Source organism: Ophidiomyces ophidiicola (assembly GCF_022830035.1).
Source record: "Ophidiomyces ophidiicola strain CBS 122913 chromosome Unknown scaffold_59, whole genome shotgun sequence".
NCBI classification, from domain to species: Eukaryota; Fungi; Ascomycota; class Eurotiomycetes; order Onygenales; family Onygenaceae; genus Ophidiomyces; species Ophidiomyces ophidiicola.
The window spans coordinates 23098-40062 of record NW_026054699.1 but is presented as its reverse complement, the minus strand read 5'-3'; the positions used below and the strand labels follow the sequence as shown (position 1 = coordinate 40062).

General features: G+C 54.4%; 4 protein-coding genes across 4 annotated transcripts; all 4 read right to left on the bottom strand.

Moving 5' to 3' along the window:
* Window positions 1–1853: 1853 nt before the first annotated feature.
* On the bottom strand, window positions 1854–7021 carry LOZ57_006836 (uncharacterized protein; the record flags this gene model as incomplete). Its single annotated transcript, XM_049255851.1, has 3 exons — window positions 1854–2483; window positions 2551–5164; window positions 5229–7021. 3 exons carry the CDS (start codon window positions 7019–7021, stop codon window positions 1854–1856), a joined length of 5037 nt encoding a protein of 1678 aa, XP_049105186.1.
* A 1087-nt stretch (window positions 7022–8108) lies between these two features.
* On the bottom strand, window positions 8109–10020 carry LOZ57_006835 (uncharacterized protein; the record flags this gene model as incomplete). The annotated part of the gene is made up of 3 exons (XM_049255850.1): window positions 8109–8293; window positions 8348–8734; window positions 8808–10020. The coding sequence occupies 3 exons, from the start codon at window positions 10018–10020 to the stop codon at window positions 8109–8111; spliced, it is 1785 nt and encodes a 594-aa protein (XP_049105185.1).
* Window positions 10021–12519: 2499 nt separating this feature from the next.
* Window positions 12520–13293, bottom strand: RPL12 (60S ribosomal protein L12; the record flags this gene model as incomplete). The annotated part of the gene is made up of 5 exons (XM_049255849.1): window positions 12520–12533; window positions 12589–12913; window positions 13021–13141; window positions 13200–13233; window positions 13290–13293. 5 exons carry the CDS (start codon window positions 13291–13293, stop codon window positions 12520–12522), a joined length of 498 nt encoding a protein of 165 aa, XP_049105184.1.
* A 317-nt stretch (window positions 13294–13610) lies between these two features.
* On the bottom strand, window positions 13611–16693 carry SEC23 (GTPase-activating protein S23; the record flags this gene model as incomplete). The annotated part of the gene is made up of 9 exons (XM_049255848.1): window positions 13611–13635; window positions 13693–13886; window positions 13942–15039; window positions 15090–15575; window positions 15627–15921; window positions 15978–16108; window positions 16164–16327; window positions 16379–16537; window positions 16594–16693. The coding sequence occupies 9 exons, from the start codon at window positions 16691–16693 to the stop codon at window positions 13611–13613; spliced, it is 2652 nt and encodes an 883-aa protein (XP_049105183.1).
* Between the last annotated feature and the right edge of the window lie 272 nt (window positions 16694–16965).

Sequence of the window (16965 nt, the reverse complement as noted above, 5' to 3'; positions counted from 1 at the left end):
CAGACGGCCAGGACGTGACGCTGCGGCCAGCGCAACACGAACGTTCTCTCCCCTCCCCGGCCCGCGCGCGCGCCGTTGGACAAACGGGGATAACGGGCTGCCCTGCCCTGCCCTGCCCTGCCACATACGCAGGACATAACTACATGCCACCGCCTGCTATTGTGTTTTGTTATGCTATTATGACTCGTTATCATCGTGATGCCCGCTGGGTCTAATCGCCTGACGCCTGATCATCCCATCCCCCCCGGCCGTATCACCGCCAGACCACACCGTGTGATTCCAGAACGGAACCCACACGTACCCCCCCCGATACCACGCTTCCGTCTCTTACTACCTCTACTATTATTCCTCCTGATGACCAGGGACGTGCGTGTGTTTCATCACCATCGTCATCATCATCATCATGCCTGCCTACCTGCCTGTCTGCCTCGTGGGGCCCGCCTCTTTGCATACCCGCCCAACGCGCCCCCTTTGAAACACCCCAACTGCGGTGGTGGATGCTCCCCCCCCCCCCCCCGCTTTGCTTGCTCTCTGCTCTGAAGGAACAAACTACACCCGGCAAAAAATAACAATACCCCCCCCCCTTTTTGTTTTTGCCCAACGACCGCGACGGCCCTTTGCGGTGGTTACGGGCTTGGAAGCCTGCAATAGACGCAGCCTGGCCCCGTCGAGCCGCCGCCGGCGTCTGCTGCGGCGGCGTTTTCGTCCGTCTGGCGGCAACAAGACCATCAAAACATTACGTTTTTTTGTCTTGTGGGTAGTTCCTCTACTCCACACGCCTTTGCTTTCCCACTTTTTTTTTCCTTTTCTTTTCTTGCAATAGAGCGTGGGGAACCGCGTCTGCATGTCGTCCGTCGTTCGTCGGGCTTTGGCCACCATGGACATGGCGGTGAGAGAGAGTAAAAGAGAGAGAAAGACACAGAGACAGAGAAGTGATCCCTGTCTGTGTTTGATGATCAAACATGAAAGATGTCGGCATTTACCCATAGTGCTCACACTATATCCTGGTTTGTCTTGGAAGCCGCTCAGTATTTCTAATATCCGCCTTTTTTCTAGGCCCCGGCCTGAAAAGGAGGAAAAAGGAGCTGGCCCATCATTTCCCCCCTCCCGAAAGCATTGTTGCCCTCTCGTCAAAATCCTCCCCTTCTATGCATAGCGTAATCATGTTTGTCTGGGCAGAAACCCTCACTTTCGCCGTCTTGATTCTATACTGATCTAGTAACAGGTATAGGAGATGTAGACGAAACAAAAAAAAAAAAAAACAAGAAGGAAGGAATACAGGTGGTACGGCCAGCAGGAAACGCAAAAGCCAAAAGCACTCTTTCGATTTATAAAACAAAGGTACGCAAAAGAACACTCAGGGGGATCCAACCAAGGGATTCTCTCTTTAAGCAGATATGCAGTACTGGCTGGCCGACACTCACATAACTAGAGATAGATAAGACATAGGAAATTAGAATAGTAAGGAGAGGGAAAAAAACTGCGGGTGGTATAACGGGGAGATAGGGACACGACATTTTTTGACATAAGACATGATGAAAAGGTAGCTAGGCAGGAATAGAATACCAAGCCCATTGGGCAAGAGATGCAGGAGGAAAAAAAAAACAGATATTACAAAACAGTCATAGATGGACCAAAAAGAAAAAAGAAGAGAAAAGGGAATAACAAAACCAGTGTTTTGGGATGCGGTCAACAGCCCAAATCACCATGAAGTCCTCGCGCCCGCTTCAATAACGTCAATGAAAAGGAAGGAAAAAAAAAAAAAAGATGAGGGGGCCAGCAATTAAACATAAATCAATCATGTAGAGGGAGGGAAGAGAACCTGTTCATAAAGGAAAAAAAGAAAATCCAACTCAAAGCCATATATCCCCCTCTTCTCCATCAACCCATTTACTCCAAACTGCCTCATACGCCGACTCCACATCGTTCACCCATCTCTTAGTATCAAACAGCTTGCTCTCCCACCGGTTCAGAAACAGCATCTTGCGCAGCTCGAACAGCCGGCCCGACGCCCGCCCGAGGCCGCCGGCTTCGTACTTCATCTCCAGCCCCAGCCGGATGGCATTGTTCTCGTACTCCTCCTCCGAGGACGTGATCAGCTCGGCGGCGGCGTCGCGGCCCGCCGCGTTCTGCGGCAGCGCGCTGGTGAGGATGCTCGACGCCATGCGCGAGCACATCTTGTACTTGTAGCGCGGGAACGTGATGAGCGGCGTGCCGCTCCACAGGATGTCCGCCGACGTCGTGTGCGCGTTGCACTCCGGCGTGTCGAGGAAGAGATCGCACACCCGCGCCCGCGAGATGTGCGCGTGTTTGGGCGCCACGTCCGTGAAGATGATGCGTGACGCTGTGGCTTCGCCCGCCCACGCTACCGCGGACTGTCGAAGATTCTGCTCGCCTAGATCCGGGAATCGGAGCAGCCAGAGAATCGCATTCGGGAGGCGCGCGAGGATGCGCAACCAGCTTCTGAATGTAGTCGGTTCAATCTGAGTTTCGAGAGTTAGCATCCACCCATCAAGTAGTATATCAAGAAACCGGAAACTCTAGACATACCTTATACAGCTGATTGAAATTCCCCAGAATGATCGCATCATCCGGCAAACTCGGAAACAACTCCTTCCTCATCTCCCACCTATTCCGCTGCTCCTCATCCCACGTTAAGCGCTTGCCCTTGGCGTCCGGCGCGCTCTGGCGATGATCGCAGCAGAAGAAAGTATGCCGTGTGAACACCACCCGCTCGCCATACACCCAGTCCTCGGTGTCTTCCGCATGATCCGCCTCGAACAGCCGATCCTCCAACCTAACGCTGCGCTTACGCGGGGAGAGCGTCTCCGGCGGTATCGACAGCTGATCGGACAGGATGTAGTCGCACCACTCCGCGCCCAGGGACCCCGCGAACCCCATGAACGACATATGAATCGGCGCCGGCCGCGCAGCAAACACTTCATTTCGCGCTCCGCGCGTATACCCGTTCAGATTGACCAGGATGTGAATCCCATCGCTGACGATCTGCTCGACGATCCGATCGACAGACCAGCTGCTGACGTCTCGAAATACGGGGGCCTCGCGTTCGATCTGCTGCCGGTGGACGGAATTGTCGCTGGCGGTAGTCGCGTAGCAAAACGCCTTGACGCGCCGCGGGTTGTGCAGGCCGAAAACGGACTGCATCAGATGCGCCAGAGGGTGGTTGTTGAAGTCGGACGACACATAGCCAACATTGAGATGCGGGTTTGGAGGAGCCGGAGGCCGGTAGACGGTGGAAGGCAGCCAGGGCGACCGCAGCGTCGAGCACGATATCCGAAGCCCATTGCGTTGCGAGATATGACGGATTTGCTTGGCCGACAGAGGGCATGTAAACGTGTGGAATGGCAGGACAGTTGGCGCAGTAGGCGGCGACAGCCCGCTCGGCAGATGCGGGCGAGTGTATTTCGACAGGTTATACTCGACTCGCCGCACGTATCGGTCCTGGTACCATTGCCAGGCAATCCACCGTATGGCCCTCTCGATGAGCCGCACCACCCGAGACCCTTCCCATTTCTTGCCCGCCCACGACTGCAGAATAGTCTTCAGCGCAGCTTGCTTCGCAGCAACAACCTTGTTCTCCTGGGTCGCGGCAAAAGTTTGGTAGAAGCGCTCGATAGACAGGGTCTGCAGCACGCCACAGCCCCATACCTCGCCGTCCTTGAGCTGCTTATCGACAATATCAACGACGCGCGTGATCCAGCCGGAATCTACACCCATCTCCTTCGCCTCGCGCAGCATTCCCTGATCATCGACGTGCCATCGATCCCTTATTCCCCGACTCATCGAGATTCCGCCTCTACCCGTCCAATTGCACACGGAGTTCAAGGCATTCGCCAGTCCGCAAACAGCTTCCGCGAAATTCGGGTTGGCATTGACCGCCCGTCGATAGTACCCGATCGCATCGTTGACGCGCCCGGAATCCTTCACCGCATTCGCAAGATTGGCCAGGGCAATATCAAAGTTGCTATCGCACTGCACCGCTTGCTCGTACATCTTGATCGCCGCGGGGAGCTGGCCGATATCTTTGAGTAAACTGCCAAGGTTAGTGTAGAGATGAGCATGCTTTGAATCGAGATTCAATCCGTAATTGTAATAAGCCAGCGCGAGGGCAATGCCGCTGCCGGGAACGACACCGGGGATGTCAGGAAGTTGACTTTCGCCCGCGATGCGAGTCGTCTTTGTGCTGCCCGTGGTCTGGATGCTTGCAAGCAGGATCCCAACATTATTCGCCGTCGATGGACTAGGCTGCAGGGAGAGCGAAAGATAGTAAAGCGCAAGGATATCTCGCACGCCAGGAGTCACCTTCGGCGCGCCTGACGCCGAGGAGCTCGACATGCCATCCTGGTAGATCTTCGCGAGAGACAGAAGCGAGTTGCTCGTTGTCGAAATCGCCGCTTTCTTACTCATCCCCTCGGGCACGAAATGCAGGCCCGGAAGCTGCCCATTCTGCGGAAAGACTAGCTTCGCCGTCAGCAACGCCCGGTCGGGGAAGAGCAAGACGGTGTTCCTGGATACCCGATGCGTCGAGTCCGAGGGGATACCGTGCCGTGCGTCATCGCTATACGCATCCAGAATCTTGCGAATAAGGCCCTTTATGCTCTGTGTCCGGCCTGCGCCGACTAAAATAGCATCTTCAAATGCCGCCGCTGCGCCAGCATTGTCCCCTAGAGCATAAAGCATATTTCCCTTGGCGTGTATTAGGGCCAGCATTCTCCCGTTATCCGACCCTGGGATCGCATATCCGCTCGATCCAAACCCATCGGCAGTTTTCTTCACCGGGTACGAGTTAAACGCGAGCGGGCTGTGGATGTCGTCGTGGTAATCCAGAGCAACCTTGTCTATGGATTCGACGGCTGAGACAATTGATTCTCTGCCTTCCGATTCGCTTCCGGATTCGTCATCGGCATCCTTCGCTCTGAAACAATCGCCGTTGGACGTCGGTCGAAGGGCCTGTTCCACAAACTGGATTACGTTAACAGCGTCTTTGCCACGTTGGCTGCTGCACAGAAGGCCAACAAGGTGCTCAACGGCTTCGAAGTAGCTTGGTCGTAATTTAATCGCCCGGAACCAATGCTCGAGAGCGTCGTCGCGTCGTTCCAAGGCGAGAAGCGTGGCGGCGAGATTAGATATAGCCTCAACGTGTCTGTAAAATAACTAGTCAGTCCAAACACACACATCAACATCAAAGAACTCAAACGAAAACGTACGAAGGATCTTTCGTAATTATTCGATTGTACCAGCGCATAGCCTTCGGATAATCGCCCAGCCCGTAGGCAAGACATCCTCCAACCAGCATGCCGTCGATCCAGTCCCAATTACTCTCGATGCACAAACTCGACAAAATCTCCAACGCCGAAGCAGCTTTTTCCGCCGCAGACACTCCTTTAAACGCCGGGTTGGGCATGCGCGGCACCGCCGCCGCAGACGACCGACGAACTGCCCGGAATCCGTCGAGCTGCTGAGCAAAATGGCCGCGCCCGTCGTGGTCACTTTGAGGGAATCCGAACTGGGAAGACGTGAAATGGGCTGAATGGCGGCGGGAATCCATGGGGGGACCAGCTGGGGCGGCGGCATGTTGCTGGGGTATTTGGAATGGGAGCGAGCGGTGGTTTTCAAGGACCGGTTGTTGCGAGCTGAAATCGGAACCAGGCTGGCGGGGGGGCCGGGGGAATATGCATGGCTTGTTCTGGTCGCGCGATCCCGCGCCGGACGTTCCCTGGGCGGTGTTTTTCCTTCGAGCGCTATGCAGCGAGGCTAGTAAATCAACATAAACACTGTGAGCCCATGCTAATATCTTTTCTTTAAATTCTGCATTCCGAGGTCTCTGGGCGGCGCCTTGTACTGGGGCATGTAGTGGAATAGGCTGGGTATGCCAATTATTATTGTTCATGGGATGCATCGGATGAGAGGCCTGATTAGCCGGCTGGGGAGCGTTAAACGGCATGGCATTTTGATTCCAGAAAGCCTCTGGCTGCTGTTGCTGCTGCTGCTGGGCGGCATGCTGGGCAGGAAAGTGTTGCTGGTCGAGAGATTCGGAGTTATACAAGCGTGGCAGGTTCTGATTTTGCTGTGCCGCCAAAACGCTCCATGGCAGACCTGGGATGGGCACTTCTGAGAGCGAGGCGGGTTGTGCATTGAAATTCGACTGCAGGCCGGGAAAGGACGTGCCGTTGTTGAGAGGAAGATTCTGGTCAATGAGGGGGAGAGATTGATACCGCGCGTCTCGAAAGGCGGCCGGGCGATACGGGATATACCCACCGTCCGGCCAGTAGGGCCCGTACTGTCCTACGCCGGTTTGGCCAGCGGATCCGCGGCCAATGGGCTGAAACGACGAGGCCAAGACGGTCGGGTTGGCGGGAATGTTCTGCCAGTAGACGCGCGGCGGCTGAGCCAGGGTCGAGTTGTGCTGGAGGATCGAATCGATACCTTGGGGATAGTTCAGCGAACGAATCCAGTTGGTCTGGTGGGGGGCGCCCGGGAGGACGGGGTTTGGCAGGGGGTTGAGGCGGGAGTCGGGCTTGAAGGCATGGGCGAAGGTCGGGCGCGGCTGGAGCAGCGAGGGGGGCTCGAGGGCCTTATACTGGCGGGTATCGGTGGCCAGAGCGGCGCGGGACATGATCATCTGGTCGGTTTCGCGGGCGGAGACTAGGATGTGCTTGGAGGCCGGGGGCTGGACGGCGCAGTCGGTGGCATCGTAGCCGTTGGGTAGGGTGCCGTTGGGGGTCTTGCGGCGGAGAGTGGTTTCGCTGGCGGACGGGACGGGGCTGGGGCGCGGGGCGGCACGCAGGTATTGGTTTCGGAGCGAGAGGACGGGCTGGAGCGACGTGGGCGGCGGCGGCGGAGGCAGGGCGGCGGGGCGCTGGTTTTCCACGTAGAAGGGGTTGGCAGGCTCGTCGTAGCGGGAGGGCCGCGAGTCGAGGAGGAGGTGGTGGTGATGGTGGTGGTGGAGGTGCGAGAGAAAGTGGTGCGGCGGCTGCGGCTGAGCGACGGACGGCAGCATCGTGGCGGGCGGGCAGACGGGGGAGAGAGGAAGTTGAGGGAAGAGAGAGAGCGAGAGAGCGAAAAAAAAGAAGCGAAAAAAAAAGGGCGTCAAAACAACAAGACGACACCGGTGAGAAGAGCGGCGGCGGCGGCGGCGTCGTCTTTCAGCGGGCAAACAATCTCTTTGTGCGTTTCCGCCACGGCATCATGGCACGCTCCCTACAGGCCAGCGTGGTTGCAGCGGGCCATGCACGTCCAGCGGGCTCGACGGGGGGAGGGAAGGGCAGGCGTTGAGGGCGACGGGGTGGGCTGGGATTGGGTTGGTGGTTGGCACGGGCGGTTAGGATAGTTGGTTAGTGAGCTGGACGTCAAGGCAGGCTGCGAGCGACGGGCGATGACGGACAGCAGCGACGACGAGAAGCGAGCAGCAGACGCCAGGAGAGAAAGAGAGAAAAAAGACAAGACACGAAGACACGGAAAAACAAAAGGGAAAAAAAGGCAAAAAGCAACGACGGGCAACGGCTGGGGTGTGACGGGACGGGGGGGGTCGCGAGGATGGCGATCGGCGGGCAGAGGGCGGCGGAGGATGGTGGGTAGTAGGCAGGCAGGCAGGCAGACGTAGAGAGAGAGAGAGAGAGAGAGAGAGAGAGGGAGGGAGGGAGAGAGATGGGATGGTGATGGCGATGGCGAGGGAGAGAGAGCGAGAGAGAGACCAGACGACGCCCCGAAGCCAGCAAAGCCAGCCAGCGCGCGGGCCTGCAGGATGCGATGCGGTGGTGGTCTGGACGGGCCGCCGTTGGCCGGCGAGGGCGGGCGTGGGCGGCCAAGCGGGCGATCCGCGTTAGTCAACTCGGCATGGGCAAGCCCGCAGCGCCGTGTTTCAGCGCCTAGAGCATAACTATCCAGAGTACACGCAGTCCGGAGTACAGAGTTCACTAGACGTAGTGACTATTATTCACTTCGCTGCCTAGCTGCCGAGCTACCTGGCTGCCGTCAACGGCTGGCTGCTAACTACCTCCCTTGGGCGCCGCCCATAACTAACTGCCTCCTCCCCTCTCCATCGCCCTCGCCCTCGCCTCTCCTTCTCGCTCGCCCTCGTCCTCGCTCTACGCGTCGGGCTTCTGCCCGATCCCCGGCTTCTCCTGCCGCCAGTCCTCCGGCCCAAACCACCCGTTCCACACGATCGACTCGCGCGCCGCGCCCTGGTGCCCAACCCACTTGTTGATGCCTATGAATTTGTCCATGTGGATGCGGTCCCGCGATCCCTCGCACTGGGCCACCAACTTCACGTCTGCAAGCCTGTGTTAGCCCGTGAAAAAGACACGCCCGCAAGAGAGGTGCTCACCCTGCAGGTACCACTGGTCGCCCGCGCCCACCGCGTCCACCAGGTGGTCCATCAGCACGATCCCGTGCATGTCGCGGATCCGCACCGTCTTCGTCCCATACGACTTCTCCAGGTCAATTATCTTCTGCGCGTGGTCCCCGTAACCCGGAGCCTCTGCCATCATGTACCAGTGATGCCCCATCATCGCCAGGATGTTGTCGTACGTGCCCCCCCAGTTGTAGTCGCCCAGCGCAATGTCCAGCACCAGGTAATTGATCGTCGAGCACCGCGCCCGCGCATCCTCGCACACCCCCTTGTCCGTTTTCTTGCATGTCAGCGGCCGGTGGTAGTTCTTCTTCAGCCGCTGGCAGAACTTGTTCAGGTTCGCCTTGGGCGCCTTCAGCTTGTCTGCTCCCCGCCGTCAGCCAATCATACAGAACGTCCACACATCGCGCCAAAAAAAAAAAAAAAAAAAACTTACCCTTGTCTGACCGTCGGTTAGGGCTCCCCATGAACCCGCACGCGCCGCTGAGTAGCGTGCACATTGCATCGTGTTGCTGGTCAAACCATTGCATCGCCTCCGCCACCGCCCGATCCAGACCTTCGTCGTTGTTCGGCCACGCGGGGCTGTGCGCCGGCGGGTGAGCGTTAGGCGGGTTGAGCTGATCCCCATTAGACGGGCCGGGCTGGTTGCCGTGTGACGGGCCGGCGGCGTGATGACCCAGGGTCTCGTTCACATACGCGAACGCCAGTGCCAAATCGTGGTCCGCCTCGTCCACCAGATATTCGTTCCACATTTCCATCGGGATTTCGCATCGATGACCCTCGTCCAGGCCCGCGAGGTACTCCGCCGCCGCGAGGAGCTCATCGCCCGACAGCCGCCGTTGTACAGGCGGTGCGGGAATCGGCGCGGCCTCGGGGAGCCCTTCCAGCGGCCCAGGGACATCTTCGTCGAACTCGTAATGTCTCCATTGGAACGGAAACAAGCCCACTAGGGAAATCACCGTCCAGTCTTCCATCAGCTCTACCGCTTCATCGTCCTCGTTGTGTTGACCATAAGTCTGGCGATCCGGATTCCGCATGTTCGGTGGTATGCTGCTGCTCGCTTGGCAGGCTGGGTTGCCATCATATACCCGATGTTCATACTCGCGGTTGAGCGTCATAGGGTATTCAACAGAGACTTCGCCGTTGGGTCCCCGTTGGACTCGATGCCAGCCTATCACCTGCTGCCAGAGAACTCCTCCCAGAGCATAGGCGTAGCTTTCGGGATACCCGTTCCCGTAGAGCATGTTCGGTGTCGCCCTGATCACGTACAACCAGCCACCCGGCTGCTGCTGTGCAGCTTCTATCGTCTGGCCGACAGTAACATACGCCGATCTCCACAGCTCCGGGTCCTGAACTCCTACCCCAACACCATTCTCACCGCCGTTGACGTGTCGATCGAGGTTGAATGCTTCCGGGCGTGCCTCCCAATCAGCGCCTGAGGGCCAGAAGCCACCCATGCTCCGAACCTCGAGAGGACTTAGGTAGGATCCGCGATAGGCGAACCCGCCAGGGGTAAACGGGGGCTGGGCGGGAGGCTGTCGACGAGCGAGCGATGCCTCAGTCGAGGGTTCCGGCGAGGGCCTGGCATGGCCGAGGCCTGGCAGGAGCATGAGGCTCCCAACCGAAAGAGCGAGCTGAAACCACTGCATCTTCAACTGCGTATAGCTGAGCTGTCCGATAGGAACAAGTATGATGCTTGATTCTGCAGCTCAATCGACGGCCGGATGTCCACCCTTATATAGCTTTGGCGTCGCGCTGCATTGTCGCAAGGCCGATATGATCGCGACCTTCATCGCCGCGAACATCGGACTGCCATCCCACAGGATCTCCCAGCTGGCTCACCATACCTGTGAGTAGAACAGGCCCATGACATCAACACCTGATTTCCAAATTAGGGCATATCCGGTTAGCTGGCCCGATGCCAATGACGTTGTATCCTGAGGGATTGAGAAATCACCAGCCTAAAGCTCAAAATTTCTCTACCCTCCTAGACGTGCCCGTAGGATGTTGTTCTCCATCCCACGCCAGCACGACCAGGGCAACTGGGTCCAGAAGGCATGTCTTTCCGGTCGCCATCAGAACTATGGAACGATGCGAAGGAGCACTGTGGAGGAAGAGAGAGAGAAGAGGAGAGGAGAGGAGAGGAAAGAACAGATTCAAAAATTGCAGAACACCTCACATTCACCGGGCGTCAGTCAGCAAGGTAGTTGACGATACCACCTGAATTTTGACTTCGCATGTACGCGCCTGTAGGATGATGGACCCAAATAACCGCAACCCATGCAGCTGGGTGCAGAAGACATGGCTATTCAGCACCACCAACCATCGGAACTACGGAGCAATTTGCAGAAGCATTGAGCTGGCGAAGAGAGAGAGAGAGAGAGAGAGAGAGAAAGAAGAGAGAAGTGGAAAGGGCAACCGCAAATACAGGCTGCATGCCAGTGGAAGAATAGTTATTCCGCCCCAACCAAAATTTTGACTACCCGCACGAATCGGGCTAAATGCCTGAAATAGGCTAGTGCCATTCCGACGACATGGGCTATCGGAGTCTCGCCGGCACTACGGAGTACGGAGTAGCAATCGCGACTCAGCCTATTCTGCTCTGTTGAGTCTCCAAGCCGGGATACACCGATGGGATTGTGGCTGCAGCTTGGGAGTCGCTGCCGTGCACGGAGTAGAATCCATCCAGCGGTGCACGTATTCCTTTTTTTTTTTCCTGCCTTCTAGAAGCGTGTTCGTCGGATGCTGCGGATCTCGTCGGCGCCGCATTGCCGCCGTCGCGGCTATCATAATAAAATTGCGAAACTCAGCGTTCAAGACTCCCAGCCTAGGCCGAACATGGTCACAACAACCACACCGTCGGGAAGTATCTCTCAGACAGTCTTGCAGCTACATACATACCACGCCGCACTAGGTAGGATTTCTCAGACGAACAGCTGGCACGGAGCTACGCCCGTCCTTCGCTCAAAAGTACGTCCAAAGGCTCTCGCCTGCCGAGAGAAATGGAGTTGGTTTCCGAGCCAGAAACACATGCTTCCTGCTTGCCATGCGCGCGGGGAGCGCTATGGAAAAGCCCGGCGGGGACTGGATGCTCCCTCGCAGTCGAGACTGACAGCGCTCCATGGACTACGGCCCTTTTGCAGCTCTGTAGACAAGTAATCCGTGTGAGGGATCTTTGGGGATTTTGACGAAAGAGGACGAGCAACCAAGAAAGCCAAGACATAGTAGGCCAAGGTGGTAGGCTGAAGAAAACGACCATACTTGCTCCACATTATGGAGTTCGATGACCATCATGGATCTCCCCTCCCGCCGCCCCGTGGCTGGGTGGAGCGAAGTATCTAGGAGACTCGCCACCCTAGTCTGAAGGACGGACAGTGGAAGAGGTGGCTGCCAGCGAGATTACTGAAAGACATTGGTCTCGATTCCGTGGGCGTAAGAGAGAGCCTGCCATTTTTTAATGCAAAACTAGCTCCTTGTTGCCAAGTGTCATATATGGGATGGAATCTGATTGGCTCGGTAGGAATGATTCTCATACTTTACTCTTTCTACGGAGGTGTGTGTGTGTGTATTAGAGCACGGAGTATATTGAACTTGTGGCATTTATGTACTATTCAACGTACAGTGAGAGTCTCAGAAATTCCATATACATTGCATGTTGACCGTAAAAGATGGACCACTGTATCCACGTCAAGGCCGCCCATTTCCCCGGAGGGAAACAGGCGAAATCCCCAAAGAATACCGCGGTGAGTAGTTGGTCAGAGGCGCCATGAAGGTGCCCCTTGCTCTCCTTTGCGTCAAAATAAGCCCATACCGTGAGGCAATTTTGTCTAACATCGAAGCTAGACTGGTGTAGGCCAGAGTGTGGCAAAGGAAGGAAGTGATGTTCAGAAAAAAAGAACCCCAAGATTCGTTGGAACAAAAGTCTGAAAAGGAAAAGCTAGCCTAACGGATCTGGCCCGGTGAAGCATTGTTGGTAGCAATTCATTTCTCATAAATGGCACTAAAAAAAAAAGTGGGCCAATTGATATCTCCATTGAGCGCCGTACCTGCCCTAGTCACAATAAATGCGCCCATAGTTTGATCATACAGTGAGCAGACGAGCACAGAGAAAAAAGAGTTTTTAATTATAGTTTTATAAATTTCACTTTTTACTCGGATGGAACTAGATGAGGGTTAGTGTCAACAAGTCAAACGGAATGAAGGAACACTTCGCATACTATCAATTTCACCAGCCTTGATCTCATCGCTGATCTCCTTGGGAGACCGTCCGTCAACTTGGCAGCCGACGGAGAAAGCAGTGCCCAGAATTTCAAGTACGGTGCCCTTGAGTTCCTTGGCGAAGCTGCGCTCCTTCATGATGCGAGCAATATCAATGATCTCATCAAGAGGAATGGACTTGGAGTGCTTGATGTTCTTCTCCTTCTTACGGTCCCGAGGAGGTTCCTTGAGAGCCTTGATGACAAGAGAGGAGGCGGAGGGCACGACCGAGATGGCAGCTTGACGGTTCTGGATGGTAAGCTTCACGGTGACGCGAAGACCTTTCTAAAAGTCAAGAGTTAGCAAGTCCGCTGGACAAACTCGCATACCCGATATATTGACTGTCCAATGTGGGCTATTGTTTGGCATTCTGTCTGTTGTTCAAAACGTACCCAGTCACCAGTAGCCTTGGCGATATCTTCACCGATCTTCTTTGGCGAGAGACCGAGAGGACCAATTTTGGGAGCAAGAGCAGACTGTGCTCCGACCTCACCACCTGTGGTTCGCAGGTGGCTATATTCTTAGTTAGGATAAATGCGCCTCCCATCGGTGTTTAGCTAGCGAGACTTACATGACTTTCACCTCAGAGGGATCGAGCTTTGGAGCTGTTCAGGAATACATTAGCCGCCATTTTGAAAGCACACAAGAAGACGATACTTACGCATGGCGAGTGCGAAAGGTAGTCAATCTTCCTTTGTGATGTCTGGTTGTTGAGGTTGGGTGAGGCAGAGAAAGAGAAAAGCTTCGATAGTTTTGCCGGTTCTTTTGCTGGGCTAAGCGAACTCGGCCAAACTTAGGGCATGATGCACCACGTGACAAATATTATGCGGTGGTGGCAAATATAGTTCGCCCTACGTTATTCACAATGGTTGGTTGGTTTCATCAAGACCCCCTGAGACGAAAAGTAGAATTCATTACAGTGAGAATTAAATACATATACCCTCCAGCTGGACAAACTCCTAGACAAGCAAGTCCCTTTATCTTAGTTGGTACCTGATACCGCCAGCCTAGCAGAAAATGTTAGAAGAATTCTTGCATAAGCCACTTGATTTTGGGAAACTTACTTCATCAAATGCTCCATGAAGGTGTGAAGGGAAACATCATCGGTAAAGATAGTTTGAGCAGATTGACCGCCGCCATAGCCGCCGCTAGAATGAGTAGTAGATGGGTTGAGTTTGGAAAGAAGGAAACGAGCTTGAGAGCCTCCTGCATCGCAGATGATAAAGCGTGGCAAAGGGAATCGATCCTGAAGAAGATCCTAGAATAGTGTCAATAGGAGTCATTTTGGTCTAGAGCATAGAATGGCAAGGTACCCTGGCATCCTCCTTCGGCTGTTCTAGAATGGCCTTAAAGTTCTCATATCCTTCCTGATTTTGATAGTCGGCCTTTCTCCACGCAGCCATTGTCTCTCCGTTGAAAATTAAAATATGGAAAAACGTGTCAAGAAGGAGAATATGAGTTGGTTGTATAGAACTTGAGTCGAGAAGTACTGGTTGAGCGCCTTCATGGTCGAGAGAATATGAGTCTAGGGTAGGTTGAATCATAATAAGGGAATTTCCAACGTATTCGTGATTGAGAACATGTCGGTAGAATGTAGTCTCGTCTGGGGAGTTATTGAAAACTTGCAAGAACTGACTCCGTCGAAGATGGAACATGAACTGAGGGTAAAGTGTAAAGTTCTTCTCCAGTCGGAAAGACGAAGGATCATCCTTCCGATAATCTGCGAAGCGTGAGCAAAGTCTGATCAGCATGCGGTCGACCCATCTCAAGACGTCCGGTCCATCATCGACATCTGCTTTGAATACAGCGATACGGGCCATCAAAACGGCAGCGGCTTCCTGATCAAAGGATTGAGCCAGGGATGAGTCGCCTGCTGGACCACTCAGGGGCCTGGCAACAGTTGTCACTCTGAGATGGAATTGCCCCGAAGAATGTTGATAGTATGTAAGGAATTGCATCAAAGCTTTGTGTCCTCCTTGCTGCATAGCCGCTGGGCCTCCTTGGTTTGCAATCTCGAAGTAGATCCCGTAAGAAGATGAGGGGTTGATGCCGCACATCTTCCAAGAGCATGTATTGCCAATTCCACATTCAGTTTCTCCAACAGAGCTTGATTTCTTGTTTAATGATACGGCGTGCCCGATGAGGCCTGTAACCTTGAGCTCCTTTGTGGTCAGTACCTCCAAAGCAGCATTGAAGCCCATTTGAAGGTTATCATTCGCGTCTTTCTCAAAAACTCTCACCAAAGACTGCTTGAACTGAGTAGATGTAAAGGCATCCGTTAAAACCATATGCCCACCTGTCGAGTTTACCAAGCTTTTCATTTCTAATAGTCCAACTTGGTCCAGAGATCCAATAAAGATATCCACGATGTGTCCATTGTGAGCTACACGTTTCGCTAAGCCATCATAGAACTGGATGCTGTTAGCGGCACCAATCATTACTAAGAAAAATATCAACATACCTTTACAGCCTTCTTGTAGTACTTGATATTGTCCCGGTCGATATCATGATGTGAGCGCATTGGTTCCCTTAGTTGCGGTCCAACTACTAGACCTGGCCCCTGTGTTGGCGGCCCACTAGTGAACAGCATGATACGGCCGCCAGCATTTTGGAACGAAGTTTCCATCAAGCCAATTGCTACGCTAAGGGCCACACCGGTACATCGCAACGGACGCCTGTCATTTGCAACAGGCCAAGGGTCCTGAGGAAGTTGTTCAAGAGCATTGGTGATTTGGAAATCCGCCTGCTGAACGGGGAGGAGGAACCGCGCGGCTGGAGAGACCGGAGGAGCAACTGGCCGGCCAGGTTGCTGCTGTGAAACAGGAGCTCTGAGGCCCGGGGCAAGAAGACCAAGCATCTCTTGAATTTGCTTAGCAGTATAGTCCTTACTACCTCTGAATACATACGACTTGGCGCACTCCGTATAGCCGAGTTCGTGCACTTGGGCCTATGGGGTATCAGTAGCTGTGAGATATAGCCCAGCACATGGGGTCCATACCATAGTACCAAATGTAATCAGACCCACAAGTGCGTTAGGCGGCAATAGAGACAGACTCATGATGAGGGAGTCCTTGACAGCCTTCAAGCTATCTTCCTCTTGGCATATGTCAACAACAAAGAGGAAAATGGGCGGGGCGGGCGCCGGGCGTGCAAGCCGGTATTCAATGGTTGTATTCATAGGATGTAGCTCTGGTGGAACAGCATTCTCCGCAATGTCTTTATAATGCGGGGGGAGGGGGTTGCGTTGGAGACAAAATGGGCATATCCAAATGCGTGCACGGATGTCGACATTACTATAGCCTATTAGTTGGTTGCCGGGACTCGACCTCGTTAAAAACAAACCACGTACGCGTAGGGGTTTAAGACTGCTCTGCAAGGCTGTTTGCAAGTCACTGGTTCATACTGCAACAACGGGGCCTCCGGTCTCTCTTTCAATGGCGTGTAGACGGCCCCGATCGGCACAACAAGCCGGGATGCTTCCTATACTCCTTGTCAGGCACTGAATTCCAGAAAGCGGGACGAAGCGCTGCCGAACCATCCGGGTACTTGGAAATGTGTTCCAGCTCAGACGAATACCATCGCGATCCTCGATATCGCTCCACTGGTCCTTCAGAGCGTCGAAATCCATTGTGGAATGTTGGGACCCAAGGTCAACTCCTCCGTCGGAGCTTGCGATTAGTTGGGCAGAAAATGGGGGCACTAAAACCAGGAATTAGTGTCAATGAAAGCTGAGCGCATGAGCGTTCTCACCAAAGTCAGAACCAGCAGAGGAGAGACGGGCCTTGGTCAATGGCCGTGGTGTGCGGGTGGGCTGGGGTGATTTCGTAGGTGCACTGCGTAGACGAGGGAATGAAGCCAGCTTGCAGGATGATTGGCGCTTGCGGTCCGCCGTAGAGCTAGCGCGCGCGCCTTAAAAACTTCGATCAACACTCCAACCTTCTCCCTTCTTTCTTTTCTTCATCTACATTTTACATCGCCGACTTTACACATTACTGATGTCAGCCTCTGTCTCTTTGCAATGGCGTTGCTGTTTTCGCGTCGAGCGTATAGAGAATTATTACCCATCGCTGGGCACCTGGTTTTGAAAGCTCATTCTGAAGCTTGACGATGAACCGGGAATCAGCCGCGGTAACATTCTTTCTATTTAGCCAAGTATCATTTGACAGTAAACGCCTTGTCGAATGTCATCGTTATACACGAACACTGAATCATAATATATGCACAAATGCCGAGAACGGTTATAAGCCTGCACGTACGATCGAATTCGATCTTCCTTATCCTCATAACCAACGCCTGCAATACTCCATACATATTCCGTACAATATCAAGAGCAGTCC